Consider the following 16,429-nt stretch of genomic DNA (forward strand, 5'->3'; position numbering starts at 1 on the left):
AAGATGGGAAAAGCACTTTAAGAAAACTATCAACAGAATGATCAGTATAGTCAAAGGCTCTGATCAAGGACTTGAAAGTATAAAACAGGTAAGAATATATATGGGAAAGTAAGAGATTATGTAATTCTGGAGGGTAAAGTATAGGGTTCAAAGGGAAATGGAAAGTTAGGCAGGTCATTCAGGCAACTGCAAAAGTTTGAATAAGAGAATGCCATGTTCAATGTGCATTTCTAATAAACAACCATAGGCTATAGTCAGGAGGAAGGATGTGAAGAAAGCAAAGACTGGAAGAAAGTTGTTGCTAGAGTTGAAACAAGAGGGGACAAGAATCTTTTTAAAAAAATATATTTTATTTATTTATTCATGAGAAACAGAGAGAGAGGCAGAGACACAGGCAGAGGGAGAAGCAGGCTCCATGCAGGGAGCCCGATGTGGGACTCAATCCCGGGTCTCCAGGATCACGCCCTGGGCTGAAGGCGGCACTAAACCACTGAGCCACCTAGGCTGTCTGAGGTGACAAGAATCTTAAAGAGAATAGTAGAAATTAGAAAGAAAAAGATGGGACAGATTGAAGAAATATTTAGGTGATAAAACCTACCTAAACCTGGTGATTAATTAGATGAGTGGGAGATGAGAGAAGAATCTAGGATAAGTTCAAGATTTCTAGCTTGGGGAGTTTGGTACATGGTAATATCAGAACTGCAAATGTAAACAGAGGAGGAGGAACATATGGATGAGGTTTGGGGAAGTGGGGAAAAGTAGGATAAAAGAAGTTATAAATGTTGAGATTGAGATGCTTGTAAAGATCCAATTAGCTATGTCTTTCAAGGAGATGGATGTATAAGTCAGCAGTCAGAGCTAGAGATATAGATTTGAATTATCAGAATATAGGAGTGAGTGGTTAAGACTCAAAGCATATAAGATGCCCAAGAAAAAGAAAGAAGCAAAAGAACCATAAAACAGGATGAAATCCTGGAGAATACCCCAAGGTGTGGAAAAAGGAGGAATTCATAGAAGTTTGAGAAAGATCAGTTATAAATATAAAACATGAAAGAGACTACCACTGCCCACTAATATTTGTGTGCTTTTTTCCTGCCTTAAAATACCGCTAACTCTCAATCTTAGCCTCTTCCAATTTGATAAAGTCATTTAAAACATTTTGGCTAGGGACACCTGGCTGGTGCAGTCAGTTGGGTGCCCAACTTTCAGTTTTGGTGAAGGTGGTGATCTTGGGGTTGTGAGACTGGCCCTGGCTCAGGCTCCATGCTCAGTGTGAAGTCTGCTTGAGACTCTTTCCCTCTCCTTCTCCCTCTCCCTCTCCCCTCCTCCCCACCCTGTGTGCATGCAGGCACTCTCTCTCTCAAATAAATAAATCTTAATAAAATAAAAATAAATAAAAATAAGATATTCTGGATAAAAATATATGGCAGAATCAGCTTGTTTTTGAAATTTTTCCCATGAATCTCTGATCTCTCTTCGTTGGGTGGAAGCTTAGAAGCCACACAATAAAGATGGCAGCATCACCTTTACAGAGAGAGCCAAGTCCATCTTGGACTTGGAACTGAGCCCAAATATTGCATATATCACATATCTAAATCCTGAAAAAAAATTTATGCTCTCCGTACCACAAAGCAAGCAGTAATTCCTTCCTAGTATTCATATAAAAAAGTTTTAAGTGTCCAGAGTCAACATTAACATAACATATGTCCAAATGATAATCAGACTGAAACTTTACAACAGACTTAACAATAAATCCTAGAATTTAAACAAAGCATTTTCATGAACTTCATGAAAAGTTCTATTTATCCCAATAAAAGCTTTTCTTTTGAAATTTTATATTATTTTTGACTTCCTAAATTCACAACGCAGATGTTTGACAATTTTACCAGTGACTACATGTCATTTCTTAAAGCAAATTGGGACATTTATTTATGAAGTTCTGATATCAAAGTTGTCAACTGTACTTGTATAGCTAATGGAGCTTTTATTTCTGTGAGTTTCTAAAATTCAAAGTAGTTAAATGAGAAAAATTCAAGAAAATGAGAGAACTAATACACAGCAATTTATTTATCAATGTATATCCCAAAGAACCTAAAATAAAAGAGAGAGAGAGAGAGAGAGGCAGAGACACAGGAGGAGAGAGAAGCAGGCTAAGTTACATGGGGAATCTAAATATTTAAAGTACACTTTTATTAATCACTTACTCCAAATAGTAACAAGTTAAATATAAAATGCTAAAACAACTGTCATGAGTATGCTTACATATTAAAAACTGATTAATTGTTCAAATTATGTTATAAATGAAAACCAATCCCAGTAAACCATTTCTCTCTCCTCTTTTTCTTTCCTTTTCTCTTTTCTTTTCTTTTCTTTTCTTTCTTTCTTTTTCTTTCTTTCTTTCTTTCTTTCTTTCTTTCTTTCTTTCTTTCTTTCTTTCTTTTTAAAGATTTTTATTTATTTATTCATGAGAGACACAGAGAGACAGAGAGAGGCAGAGACACAGGCAGAGGGAGAAGCAGGTTCCATGCAGGGAGCCTGACGTGGGACTTGATCCTGGGTTTCCAGGATCAGGCCCTGGGCTGAAGGCAGCGCTAAACCGCTGAGCCACCTGGGCTGCCCCCCAGTAAACCATTTCAAGGTAGCTTTTGTTTCTTTCTAAAGAGTCAGGAGACTACATATATTTATATTTTAAAAACATATTTAGTAGAATATATATAATTATATGTATATCTTACATATACATTAATAGAATTCTTGTAAAATAATATTCAAATAGAATATAATAAAATATAATTCACATAGACTCTATAATTTTTGATAATTTAGAAGGAAATCAAAAGAGTAAACTGTCACAAAATTTTATACCTAAACACAAACTATCCAACTACCTATTCTCTACTAGATTGTCAGTCCAGAACAGCAGGGAATATTTGTTGGATCAATAAATAAACCAGTTTCTTTTATAGTAGAAGGTACACGTACATAATAGATATGAGTCAACCAACCTTACAAATAGTAAATATTACTAGTCAAGTAACTTACTCATTTTTTTACCTAGAAAAAATATGGTTGACTATATTTAAAAATTCCATTTGGAAACACATTTAGGATAGATTTTTTTCTTCTCTACACAAAGGAGTCAATTTAGCAGTTAGAAAAGATATATTACTGCTTTCATTATCCCTTTTACTGGGCATCAGTACTCTAAGCACGTTGGGTATTGGTTTGTCATCAGGGTATATGAACAAATAGAAAATACAGACAAGATAAATTTCATGCTCACTCTTCCTTTCATAGAACCCTTAGAAACCATACATTGAAGATAGCAGCAGCACTTTTATGGAATGAACTGAATGCCTAAATATCTCCATCTCCATGGAGCCAAGCTGAACCTGAACACTGTACAGAAGAACATCAACTTTTTTGCCAGATGTTGTAAGGCATAACAAATGTTACTGAAACTGGAGTTTACAATATAGAACATAGCTGAAGCAGTCCATCTGTGTTGTAGCACTGTCTGCCTACAGAAAACATCTCTAGAGCATGCCAGGAAGCCCTCAAAGCAATGATGGTATTTGGATTCACCATGGCTATTACACAGATTTGTTTGAACATTGTTTAAAAACATCTAGAAGGTCAAGAAACCTGGATCATATCCTTGCTCTTACATTAACTTGTAATTGACAACAAACAATCAGACATTTCTAAGTTTTGTTTTCTTCAATTGGTAAACAGCCAATTGTCCATTAAGTCAAAGGGTCTGGCCCACCTAAGCCCTCAATACATGTTTGCTTTCAAGCCATCCACCTACCCACTGACATCAAAATCTCCAAACTCATATACTTGGTAAATCTATCAAAAAAGACAGATATTGTCATCATACCTGTGGTTAAAAAAAAAAAGGGCTTTTTATAACATCTGTATGCTGAGTTTTAAAAAATCTATTTGAAAAAAATTTTTTTAAATCTACTTGGGGAAAAAAAAATAAGCTTAAGTTTTGCTTAAGGAAAGAAAGGAAGCCAAACTAAATAAATCCTGGACAGGCAGGTCTTAGAATGTATATATTTCCTAAATCTTTTTCTGTAAGTCAGGTTTAGAGGTAGCAACACATTTTCCCATAAACAAGCCAGCTTGTTTAAATATAGCCAAAATATAATTTATTAGTTATATGACCATCCCCATTTAGAACAAAGAATTCACTGCAATATATATTCAGAGTTCCAATTTGGGATGATCCTTGGAAGATATCTCTCCCTATTAAAATCCCCATATCTAAAACACAGGGTCTTCTCACTAGCCATGACTCTGATCTTCTCACCTACTAGGGCTAGAACATTGCTTTTTTTTTTTTTTTTGAACATTGCTTATTTTTATGTACCCATCCCACCTCCACGCTCCAAACTCCAGTAGCATGTCCATATAATGATAAGGATGCCATTAGGACACCCTTAGGACAAGGATGGAGATAAGATTGGCATGGTAGAGGGAAGAAATAGGCTTATCTAAAGGGTGGTTAAAAAGTGGCAGGCACTGGTGTGATGAAGAAATGAGAAGGGTTCCTTTTATCTCTCTCACAAATTTACCACCACTGAAAAGCCAAAGTGGAGTGTGGGCCAAGGATCAGATGGGGAAAGCAGGGTTAAATAACATGGAAGCTTTTCAACAGTGGTGACTGTATCAAATTTTCCCTTCTCTTACTTCTCATTGCTGTACTAGTATTACAAATAATAAAGACTGCAAGTTCTTAAAGGATAGGGGTCATCTCTTGCCCAACTAGGTATCCTTGGTATCTGAAAATACCACATAGTAGGTATTCAATATTGTGTTAAATGAATCAATAAATATAACTGCAGTGAATGCTGTAATTCATCATCCAGAACTCCTCCATACCTGAGGGCTTACTTTCCTAGCTGATTGGAGTGCTGCTGGCAGACAGCCCTCAGCTGTCAGCCCTCTTATGGAATTGCCTTAGCTGAAAAGAGCCGTCTTGGCCCAAGATCATACTTCTTCCTACAACATTTTGCATCTATCTAATGATGGGTATATAAAGATCTAGCTTTCCTCACCTCAACTTGAGACAATTCTGAGGACAATCCTAGCTTCAGAGCTCTCCCCTGGGGTACTGAGGATGCATCACAGTCCAACTTCTCTAGTGGAAATTGGGCTTCCTTCCTCTGCATGGCTTTGGTCCCAAGACGCCTCCCTAATAAATGTGCTGCACTCTAATTTCCATTTCAGAGTCTGCTTTCAAGAAATCCAACTTGAGAGTACAGCCCAAAGAGGATCTAGGTCTGACCCAAATTTAAACCACCCAAGAAAAGGTATCAGACTTCAGATTAAAGGTCAGTAAATACAAAAGGCGTTAACAAAGGATAAGGAACAAACTCTTTTATCCCTAGCAATTGTTTCCATTTCAGCACTTTAAATAATCAATATAAGAGCCTAGAGTTTTTTTGATGATTGCCTCAAAAAGGTGCATCTGTTTACTATCATGTATGTTATTAATACTATTAAATTATTAATAGCAAACTATAACAAACTTCTTTTTTAAGATTTCATTTATATATTCATGAGAGACACAGAGAGGCAGAGACACAGACAGAGGGATAAGCAGCCTCCCTGTGGGGAGCCTGATGTGGGACTCAATCCCAGGACCCCAGGATCATGTCCTGAGGCAAAGGCAGACACTCAACCACTGAGCCACCCAGGTGCCCCCCAAGTTCAATAAATATCTAACTTAAAGCAAAAGAAATTAAACATTAATGGATTTAGGGACGGCTGGGGGGCTTAGTGGTTGAACTTCCGCCTTCGGCTCAGGGTGTGATCCTGGAGTATTGCTCTGGGTATTGCTTTTCTACTAAAAGGTACTCAAAATATTATGTACAGTCTTTTCACTGTCATTAACAAAAATGCAATGCTACATAAAAGTCATTTTTAAAATATGAAGAGTTACAAATTACCAGAACTATTCAAGGCATAGCTAAGCAAAAAATAAATAAGGAAATGCAATAAAAATCACAATTACTATTACTTTCAAATATAACAGAATAGTATTTATTTTCTTGCCAAAATAAAATTGAATAGCTTATAAGTCATTTTATGTTTTTTTTAAAAAGATGATTAGTAGGCCATTAATTATTTAAAAAGATAATTATTAGGCCATTAATTAATTATTTTAAAAAGATGATTAGTGGGTAGCCCTGGTGGTGCAGTGGTTTGGCGCCGCCTGCAGCCCAGGGTGTGATCCTGGAGACCTGGGATTGAGTCCCACATTGGGCTCCCTGTGTGGAGCCTGCTTCTCCCTCTGCCTGTGTCTCTGCCTCTCTCTCTGTGTCTATGAATAAATAAATAAAGTCTTAAAAAAAAAAAAAAAGATTAGTAGGCCATTAGCTACGGCCAGTTCCTAGTGGCAGATTCTTTGTCTACAGAGAAACAAGAGTCACCTCTTAAAATTTGTTATGTGGAGTCTGAGATATATTAGGCCTCTTTCATCTTACCATGAACACTTCCTAATGTAATATCTCCAGCAGTAGAAGACAGAAATGATGATTCTGTATAAAGATATTTGGCTTCCAGCAAACCATCTTCAGTAGATATATTAACAGTACTTCCTTGCAGTTTATCTATGGTCACAGTCTATTAAGAGGAAAAACTCAAAATTATTTCGTTATAAAACAAAGACTGGTAAAAAGCCAAAATTGTACCTACAGAGTTAGTGGACAACTACATAAAAAGTTACTACCCAGTACATAATCACTTTACTGATTTTGATTCCCTGGCTTTAATTACAATATTGTGAGCAACAGTATATTCTCTATGGTATATGGAATAGACTCATTAAATTCCTTTTTTATTTAGAGCTTCTTTAATTTCTCTTAATAATGTTTTATATTCTATATAAAGTTCTTCAGCTGTTAAGTTTCTTTTTTTTTTAAATTTTTTTATTTATTTATGATAGTCACAGAGACAGAGAGAGAGAGAGGCAGAGACATAGGCAGAGGGAGAAGCAAGCTCCATGCACCGGGAGCCCGACGTGGGGTTCGATCCCGGGTCTCCAGGATTGCCTGGGCCAAACCGCTGTGCCACCCAGGGATCCCCTTAAGTTTATTTCTATTTGATATTTTCTAAATGCTATTATAAAAGAAATCTTTTTTTAAACTTCATTTTACTTTAATTGGCTTTTGTATTTGGTCTTAAATCCAACAACTTCATGAAACTCACTTACTAATCCTAATCATTTCCCTGAATTTAAGGAAGTTTTTCTACATACATAACCATATTGCCTACAAGTGATAGTTTCATTACTTCCTTTCCTATCCTTATATTAATACTATTTTTCCCTGCTCTGCCCTGCCTATCTGGCTCAGGCCTCCAATTCAATAATGAACAAAAGCAATGAGTTAGTAAGCAACCTAATCATACTCCTGTTCTCATAGGGAAATCTTACAATATAGCAACCTCATTGAGTAAGATGCTTGTTTAGATCCTTTGTATCATGTCCCTTCTATTTGAAATTTGTTTTTTTTGTTGTTGCTGTTGAAATTATAAATGGGTTTTTAATTTTTAGTAATCTTTGATTTTATTGGACTATCATGATTTTCTCCTATCATCTATTAATGTAGTGAATACACTATTATTTCTACAATTTTCCATTTAAAATCTAATAACAAAATAGATTTCTATTTCTATTTTTAAAAAATGGAAAGAATTTTGTATTTATCCCTAAGCTTTCCTAACAAAATTTAGCATGAATTTGTTTCCAATGTTGAGCACAATGTAAAACGAAGATATCTAGTTAAGGACTCCAAATAATCTCTATCAAATTTTAAATATGTTTTATAAGCATCAAGTGAATGTTAATATAAAATTGTTGACATAAAAATCGAGTCACCAGGAAGGCATGCTACAGTTTTGCCCAGGATAAATTCCAGTATTACACTAAGGTATTTAAAGAAAGATCATTGTTTTCCTTTTTCTTTTTATTTTAAAGATTTTATTTACTCATTCATGAGAACACAGAAAGAGAGAAGCCTGATGCGGGACTCGATCCCTGGTTTCCAGGATCATGCCCTGGGCTGAAAGCAGCCCTAAACCACTGAGCCACCTGGGCTGCCCTTGTTTTTCAATACATCATCAACACAACACCAGTGTCATTCGTTCCTAATATATGCTTCAAAAAATGTTAGAAATTCAAAATACTATCTAATAAGAACATTATTAATGCTAATGGAACAAAAAGTCATAAATAGACTCTTTGGATTAAGCTGTATAGCTTGCTTATTAACAGAAGTAGCTAATTAAAGAAAGATACAAAAGTACATCCAAAAATAAATACCTTCTTGACAGAGATATTGCTATAATTTTATTTTCTACATAAGAAAAATTTTTCATAAGTTTAGTTGTTATAAATTAACATACATATAATGAAATCATCAATTCAATAAGAACTGAGTTTCAAGAATATTAAAATTTGGAAGTACAAAAAAGAAAAAGGAAAGCACTCAGAGGTTCCACTGGGAAGGAAACTAGAATGATTTGTCCTCTGGATTTGAAGTACATAACTTTCTTCTTTAACTTTTATTAAGTACATAATATATACCTAATTGCTTATCTATAGTTTCTTTTAAACTGATTATGGATTCATAGGAATTTTTATTTTAAATCTAGTTTCAATAACTCAGTCAAAAAAAGATACTTTACCCTACATTCATTCAGATTTGTGAGAATACAAATGTTTTGTATTCCTCAGTGTTATAGTACAGATGTAAAATTCCTGAAAAAAATTTTAGTATATGTGCTGCTGAAGCGAGCACAAATTCCTGAAAAAAATTGTCCTTTACCTTACAAAGTTTTTTCATGAAAGTTGCTTTATGCATGGTTTCAAACTCACCAAGTATTTCCATTAAGCAGACAACTCTAGCTTTTTATAGATAATCAGACTGGTTTAGGGGATTAAAAAAAAGATAAATATTGAAATATTTGAAACTTAATTAAATTGGCAAAGGAGCACTTTTGATTAGAGTCTCCCTACAACCAAATAAAGCCTTTAAGAGACTTCTTAGGAGTATCTGGAAACGGTCAAGGATTTATTTTGTTCATTAAACACTAAATATTGGGGATCCCTGGGTGGTGCAGTGGTTTGGCGCCTGCCTTTGGCCCAGGGCCCGATCCTGAAGACCCGGGATCGAATCCCACGTCGGGCTCCTGGTGCATGGAGCCTGCTTCTCCCTCTGCCTGTGTCTCTGCCTCTCTCTCTCTCTATGTGACTATCATAAATAAATAAAAATTTATTAAAAAAAACACTAAATATTTTTCCTTATAGAAAAATACCCTCCTGTCACACCAAAGCAAAAGAAAGCAAGTGAAAATACAACACCTTCCCCACTACAATAATACAGTTATTTTAACCAATCATTACATAAAATTAATTTCAAAGAAATGAAATTCAAAATTCCCTGAGGACCACATATAATGCACTATATCAGATACTAACTACAATAATTAAAGCTAGGACACCATAGTTTATAGCAAAATGTTGAAGCTCTTGCATATAGTTATTAATGCTAATGGAACAAAAAGTCATAAATAGACTCTTTGGATTAAGCTGTATAGCTTGCTTATTAACAGAAGTAGCTAATTAAAGAAAGATACAAAAGTACATCCAAAAAAAAAAAAGTACATCCAAAAATTAATACCTTCTTGACAGAGATATTGCTATAAATTAATTTTCTTTTCTACATAAGAAAAATTTTTCATAAGTTTAGTTGTTATAAATTAACATTACATATAATGAAAATCAAACTTTAAGGAAGCACTGTGACTTTGTAGCCCAAACTAAGAGAGGTCAACTGACAACTACGTCACCAATTCATCCAACCATTAGAAGAAATGAATTTCTATCTTCTCTGTACTAAACTTAGGATACTAAAATTAATGATAATATTTAAAAACAGCCACTCTGTTTAAAATGACATATTAAAAATGCTGTTAAATGTTTACAGTACTCATTTGATTCTCACAATCTTGTTGAGTAGGAAAAACAAATAATATCTCTATTTTATGACTAATGGAACAGGTCTCAGTAAAGTTAACTGGTATATCTAGGACTCATCAGGTTATCCTTCTTGTGTTTCATTTACCTTCATCATCATCATTATAGTAAACACCATGTTAGGTTAACTATGTGCCAGACATTGTTTTAAGTACTTAATCTGTATTAAGTGACTTAATCCTCATAACCCTCTGAGTTAAGTCCATTACTCTTATTCCATTTTCCAGAAAACTAAGACACATAGAGGTTAAGTAATTTGTATGAAGTTAAAAAGTTTAAGTGGCTGAGCCCGGGTTTGAACTCAGTCTGGTTCTCAATTCTGTGCTCTTAACCAATTCACTATGCTCTCTCTCAAATATCGATAGCATACCACTGAGACAGTTGTATATTAAGAGTTAACATGTATCATAAGCATTTTATATAAAACCCTACAAACTTAGAAATTTTAAATATTAACACTTTATAATATAAATAAAAAGAATTATCTAGACTAATTTTTTAATAAAACACAAAACTCAATCAGGCAAGAAATAAAATAGTACAATACAAAGTAGGAATAGGGATCCTTGGGTGGCTCAGCAGTTGAGCATCTGCCTTCGGCTTAGGGCCTGATCCCGAATTCCCGGGATCGAGTTCCGCGTCAGGCTCCTTGCATGGAGCCTGCTTCTCCTCTCTCTGCCTGTGTTTCTGCCTCTCTTTCTGTGTCTCTCATGAATAAATAAAATCTTTTTTTAAAAACAAAAGAATAAATGAATGTTCAATAAACCACAGAAGTTGGAACAAATAAATAGCTAATGAGTGGACACAGTGGCTAAAATGTTCAAAATAGCAAATAATTAAGAAATGATTTAAATTTTCCTTTGATACTTTTATTTGAACGTCAATATGTAATATTCTGGTAACTTAGTTCATTTCAATTAACATTTAAAGGACAGGGTTTGAAGGAGCTACAAAGTTCTACAAAATTTCCCTTTTGTACTTCTAAGACCACAGCAATCCAAGGGATGAAATTAAATGCCATCTTAAAAGAGCTGCCAAGTGGGACAGGCAGTATCTTTCAATACTTTTCTATCTTAAGATAAGGGATAAACTTCAATGTTTGGGCTTTAACAGTCTCCTACAGGTTCTAAGACAAAGGTGATAGAAAATAAAAGTGACAATAGTAGAAACAGTTACTGTTATAATCTACTTTAATTACGCCAAAAATAACGTACCAACAAGATATACTTATAATTCATCCTCACCAATTACCTGCGAATAAAGCTGGGTAGAGAATTTAAATTTATAACGAAAGATTCTTGCAAACTGTGTAAAATAAAAGGTGAACTAGATCATTCTCAGATATATATATTTTTAAGATTTTATTTATTTGTTCATGAGAGATACAGAGAGAGAGAGGCAGAAACATAGGCAGACATAGGCAGACATAGGCAGACACAGGCTTCCTGTAAGGGAGCCAGCCCGTTTCTCAAAGATTTACAACATTATCCATAATGTTGAAAAAACTGTGACAATTTATACTTCAAAATTATACCTATATTCTTAAAATTATGCTAAATCACAGAAAGTGACAAAAGTTAAAAAAATACAAACTATCTCATAACAACCCAAATCCCTACGGATAAGTTTTTGGAGAACACTAATGCTATCTAATGGTGCCATCTTGTGGCAAATACTAAGAAAGTTGAGTTTTGAAATTCAACCTTCAACTGTCTAAAGGAAGAGTAAACAAGTCTTGGGAAAATGCTCAAATAAATCTAGTACATAAAAAAATTTTAATCTTAATCATGGCAGTATTACTTAATGACCAGTTTTAATCCATGATCATAAACACTCCTTCTGAACTTGAATTAAATAAACATTTAGTACTTAAAGATGTTATCAATTCCAAATAAAGAACTAAATAACTGTCAAAAGTATTAAATCATAAACTAAAACTTAAGTTGTGTAATACTTAATCACTTCAATTTCAAATCTGAATTTACTAATGAATGAAAATGCATTAAAAAAGAAAGTTATGCTACAAGTTTTATAGAATCTACCTACAAGCTGTGTGAGCCAACTAGATACAAAATAATTGCTAAATAAAAAAGGTTTCAATCTTACACTTTTATCTGATGCATGAATATCTATATTTCCATAAACTGTTCCCAGACAGATCACTTTGCCTCCTTTTGTTTGAACATGTAATTTTTTACTCTGAAAGACAAAAAATACAGAGAAAAAGAATAAATTTGATTTAGACTAATAAAAAAATTTCCAACAGTTTATACATTTCTTTTTAAATAATAAACCAGCAAAAGGAACCAAGAATAAAATAGAAACACACTGTTTGGAATAATAACATCAACCAGGGAAGAATGTCAATTGCCATTAAAGGGATTAAATAAGTCATCTGTACTCATTAGAGAAAAAGAAGATACATGGGTATTCCAGTAGCTTCAATGAAAAAGGGCTTGGGAATATAAAATCACTGTGACTGGCTAACTAAACATAAATGATAAGGAAGGTAACAATTATTGTTCATCATTATTAATAACAGTAATAGTTAACATTACTTGACATTTTCTTTGTACCAAATATGGTATTCACTACTTTACATGACTTATTTAATCTTGACAACAACTCAGAAATAGGTGCTATATTTTCCCCATTTTTTAGAGGAAGAAATTCAAGAATCAGAAAGGTTAACTTTATCAGGTGATAGAAAACAACAAAATATAAACAAACAGAATCAAGCTCCGTATGATTTCAAAACCCACGTTGATGGCCAGTCTTCTGAAGAAGGATATATTCATACTTCGGGTAACAGCCCACTGATTATTAAACTTTCTAACATAACACACCCCAGAAAATGGAACTGTAGGTGAAAATATCTCAAGCTCAAAAAAAAGAAAGAAAATATCTCAAACTCATATACATAACAGTCACTGTTAGCCTCCTCTGTCAAAAAAAAAAAAAAAGGGTGTGGACCAGTGAGGGGCTGTGGGGGTTGGGGAAGGAGAGAAAGATTTGATTTCACACCTGGCAACTATTGACAAAACTACCATAGGTCTACAAAAATCATCTTTCCCCCCAAAGTAATAGCAACATAGCTGGGCCCATGAAGAGATGACATTTTCCAGCTTCTATTATTTTAAGGGGTTGCTAAGTTCTTGCCAACAGAATGTTAAGTGGAAATGCTCTGGCAATTTCAAGACTGGTGCTTTTAAGAAGAGTTGGTATGCCTTCTTTGTACTCTGTCCCTTCCACCAGACAAGTGCAAATTACAGTAAGACTATAAGAGATAGCAAAGCCAGAAGATGGAAAGAACCTAGAATCACTAAATAGAAGAGCCACCGCCACACTTGGACACCAGAGAGAAATAAACTATAGCTGTATGTGAGCCACTAGATATTTGGTCTATTTTTTGGAGTAGTGTGCTTTACCTTAACCATTACTTACATTTTCAGTTCTGTCATAATTATTAAAAAAGAAAAAAAAGGAATAGGTAAATAGCTGAGGAAGAAAAATAGCAAAAGCACACTCACCAACAACCAGACCAGCAAAAGCAGAGAAGTGTCTAAACTGTAGGGAAAAATTAAATTCAAAACAACAATATACCTTCTGGTTGCTTTACGCAAAGGGAAAAATAGAAAAACCTTAGATAAAAAAGCCCAGGAATGAATTTCAAAAAATTTAGTGAAAAGGACAAAGTAAATCATTCTTAATAAGTTTATTTATATTACAGTGGTAGACTTCATGCCCACAGAGACATGAGTCTGAAGTCAAACTGCATTTAATAGTGTTCATCAAATAATTGATAAACTTTTGAAAAGAGTACCTCCAAAACAAATGTTACTTTAAATCAAGCTTACGTGAATTTCTAGAGAGTCTATGAAACTTATGAAACTAAACAAAATTTCATATATGTACATCTTTTTCTAAGGAGATAATCATCTTCAATGAGAGCTAAGACTCAAACATATTAAGAGCTGCTGTTATAATTTAAAACTAATATAACTCTAAAAAATTACAGATTATAAAATGTTTAAAAATATATAAAATAAATAAATAAATCAGAACCAATTCAGTATAAGCTACTGTATTGCATTTTTAAAAAACGCAAAGGTGTGGCCTCCCATGAGTTATGTACCTGTTGTCTAAAAATTTACTTACTTGTTCTCTAAGAGTGCAGAATAAATGTAGTATTGCCATATATTTTACTCAACAGTAAAGAAAGGTGGAAAGAACATGTGCTTGGAAATTAGAAAGACTAAAATTCAAATCTCAGCTTAATTTGTTAGCTATATGAACCTAAATGAGATCCCTCAATCTCTTGGTGCCTGAGTTTCTTCCTTGATAAAAGGGAGATATTATAATTCACGGGTTAAATGAAGGTTTAGTTAAGTTTCCCAATACAAAAAAGACCCAGAAAACAACAGCTATTATTATTGCTATAAACATTTTATCAAACAGATCAAATATACTTACGTCCTTAAAATGAGTGGAAGAGAAACATATTAATAGGCAATCATTAATTTGAGATAATATTGTACATTTAAAAATTAAACAAGATCTTTCACAAAGTGCTTCCCATTTGTGAATTTAAGTCAGTTATATCCTAAGATCTTAAGAATAATTCTCTTGATCTTTGGTATACCATTAGGATCCACTGGACCCAATTTTAGCTCCATTGGACCCAATTTTAGCTCTTGAATATTTTTTTAAACTATTTTAAGGACTTGATGATTTGTATTCTTTCTTAGAGGTCTTCCAAAGAACAAACAGAGAATTTACTCACTTAAAAAAAATAGAATAAAACACATTCTATCTTAAAAAAATTACTATAATCAGAATACTGGACTCTTATAAATCTAAAATATTTTATGGGTTCTTAGTATTCTTACTTTTCATATCTTATGATATTTTGCTATTTCATTATCCTAGGAATTATTTCATCATTATCCATCAATTATTCTCAACCATGCTTAATAAATGATAATACAACAGAAGAAATGAAGGACTTGCCCTGAATGGTAGTTCTCAACTAAAGGTGATTTTGTCCCCCCAGAGAACATGTGGCAATGTTGAGATATTTTTCATTGTCATAAAACTGAGGAGTGTGCTACTTGTATTTAGTAGGTAGAGGCCAGGGATGCTGCAAAACATCCTAGAGGGCACAGGTCAGCCCATGATAACAAAGAATTATCTGGCCTAAAATATCAATAGTGCTAAGATTGAGAAACCATTTTTTTTTTTTGTTTTATGTCCATAATGGCAGGAGGAAGAAAAATGACCAAAAAAGATCTCTCAGAATTATCAGATGAATCAAAAGATAAAAGCAAAGAGACTAACATTAGGATAGGAGCTTCGATTTTTTAATTTTAAATTTTAAAAAATCTGTAGCTCTTTTAATTGTGATTATTTTGAGCACATTTATATTTGAACAGTGCCCACAGAACTATCAATTTTTTAATGGTAATATATTAAGTCTTAAATTTTAATTTCAGGGTAGTTAACATATAGTTTTATATTAGTTTCAGTTATATAGTATAGTGATCCAATAACCTATTCATTACTCAGTGCTCATGATAAGTGTACTCTAATCTCTATCACCTATTCCATCCATCCCCTCCCCACCTACCTCCCCTCTAGTAACCATCAGTTTACTCTCTTTAAGTATCTGTTTCTTGGTTTCTTTTTTTGTTTCTCTTTGCTTGTTTAGTTTCTTAAATTCTACAGATGAGTGAAATCATATGGCATTTGTCTTTCTCTGACTTATTTCACTTAGCATAATACCCTCTAGGATCATCTATGTTACCACAAATGGCAGGATCTCTTGGCTATTATTAATAATGTCACAACAAACATAGGGGTGCATATATCTTTCTTAGTGTTTTTGCTTTCTTTGGGTAGATACGCAGTAAAGCAATCACTGGATCATATGGGATTTCTATTTTTATTTTTCTGAGAAATGTCCATACTGTTTTCCACAGCAGTTGCACCAAGAGCACGAGGGTTTCCATTTTTTCCACAACCTTGCAAAGACTTATTTCTTGTCTTTTTGATACTAGCCATTCTGACTAGTGTGAAGTGATATCTAATTATGGTTTTGATTTGCATTTCTCTGATAATTAGCAATGTGGAGCATCTTTTCATGTATCTGTTGGCTATGCGATTTCTTTGGAAAAATGTCCATTCAGGTCCTCTGCCCATTTTTCCATTGGATTTTTTGTTTTTTAGGTATTGAATTATGTAAGTTCTTTAAATATTTTTTATATTAACCCCTTAGCAAATATATCATTCACAAATATCTTCTCACATTCACTAGAACAGTACAAGGGTGAATTTCCTGTCCTGGATAAAATCAAGTTCCTTGTACCTGATCACATCAAC

The 16,429-nt window shown here is 33.7% G+C and overlaps 1 protein-coding gene across 8 annotated transcripts in view; it reads right to left on the reverse strand.

Annotated features, from left to right (window-relative positions):
- The window catches only part of FAM185A (family with sequence similarity 185 member A), a 78,125-nt gene that overhangs the window by 55,364 nt on the left and 6,332 nt on the right, over positions 1–16,429 (reverse strand). For all 8 annotated transcript variants that reach the window (XR_007403596.1, XM_049096648.1, XM_049096647.1 and 5 more), the window contains exons 3-4: positions 12,158–12,250; positions 6,498–6,636 (exon numbers count right to left, since the gene is read on the reverse strand). Coding sequence is in view for 7 of the 8 variants with exons in the window: in XM_049096648.1 (XP_048952605.1) it covers positions 6,498–6,636; positions 12,158–12,250 (232 nt within the window). In the remaining variant the exon portion in view is untranslated. The remainder of the gene's footprint in view (positions 1–6,497; positions 6,637–12,157; positions 12,251–16,429) is intronic.

This window comes from Canis lupus, chromosome 18, assembly GCF_003254725.2.
Source record: "Canis lupus dingo isolate Sandy chromosome 18, ASM325472v2, whole genome shotgun sequence".
Lineage (NCBI taxonomy): Eukaryota > Metazoa > Chordata > Mammalia > Carnivora > Canidae > Canis > Canis lupus.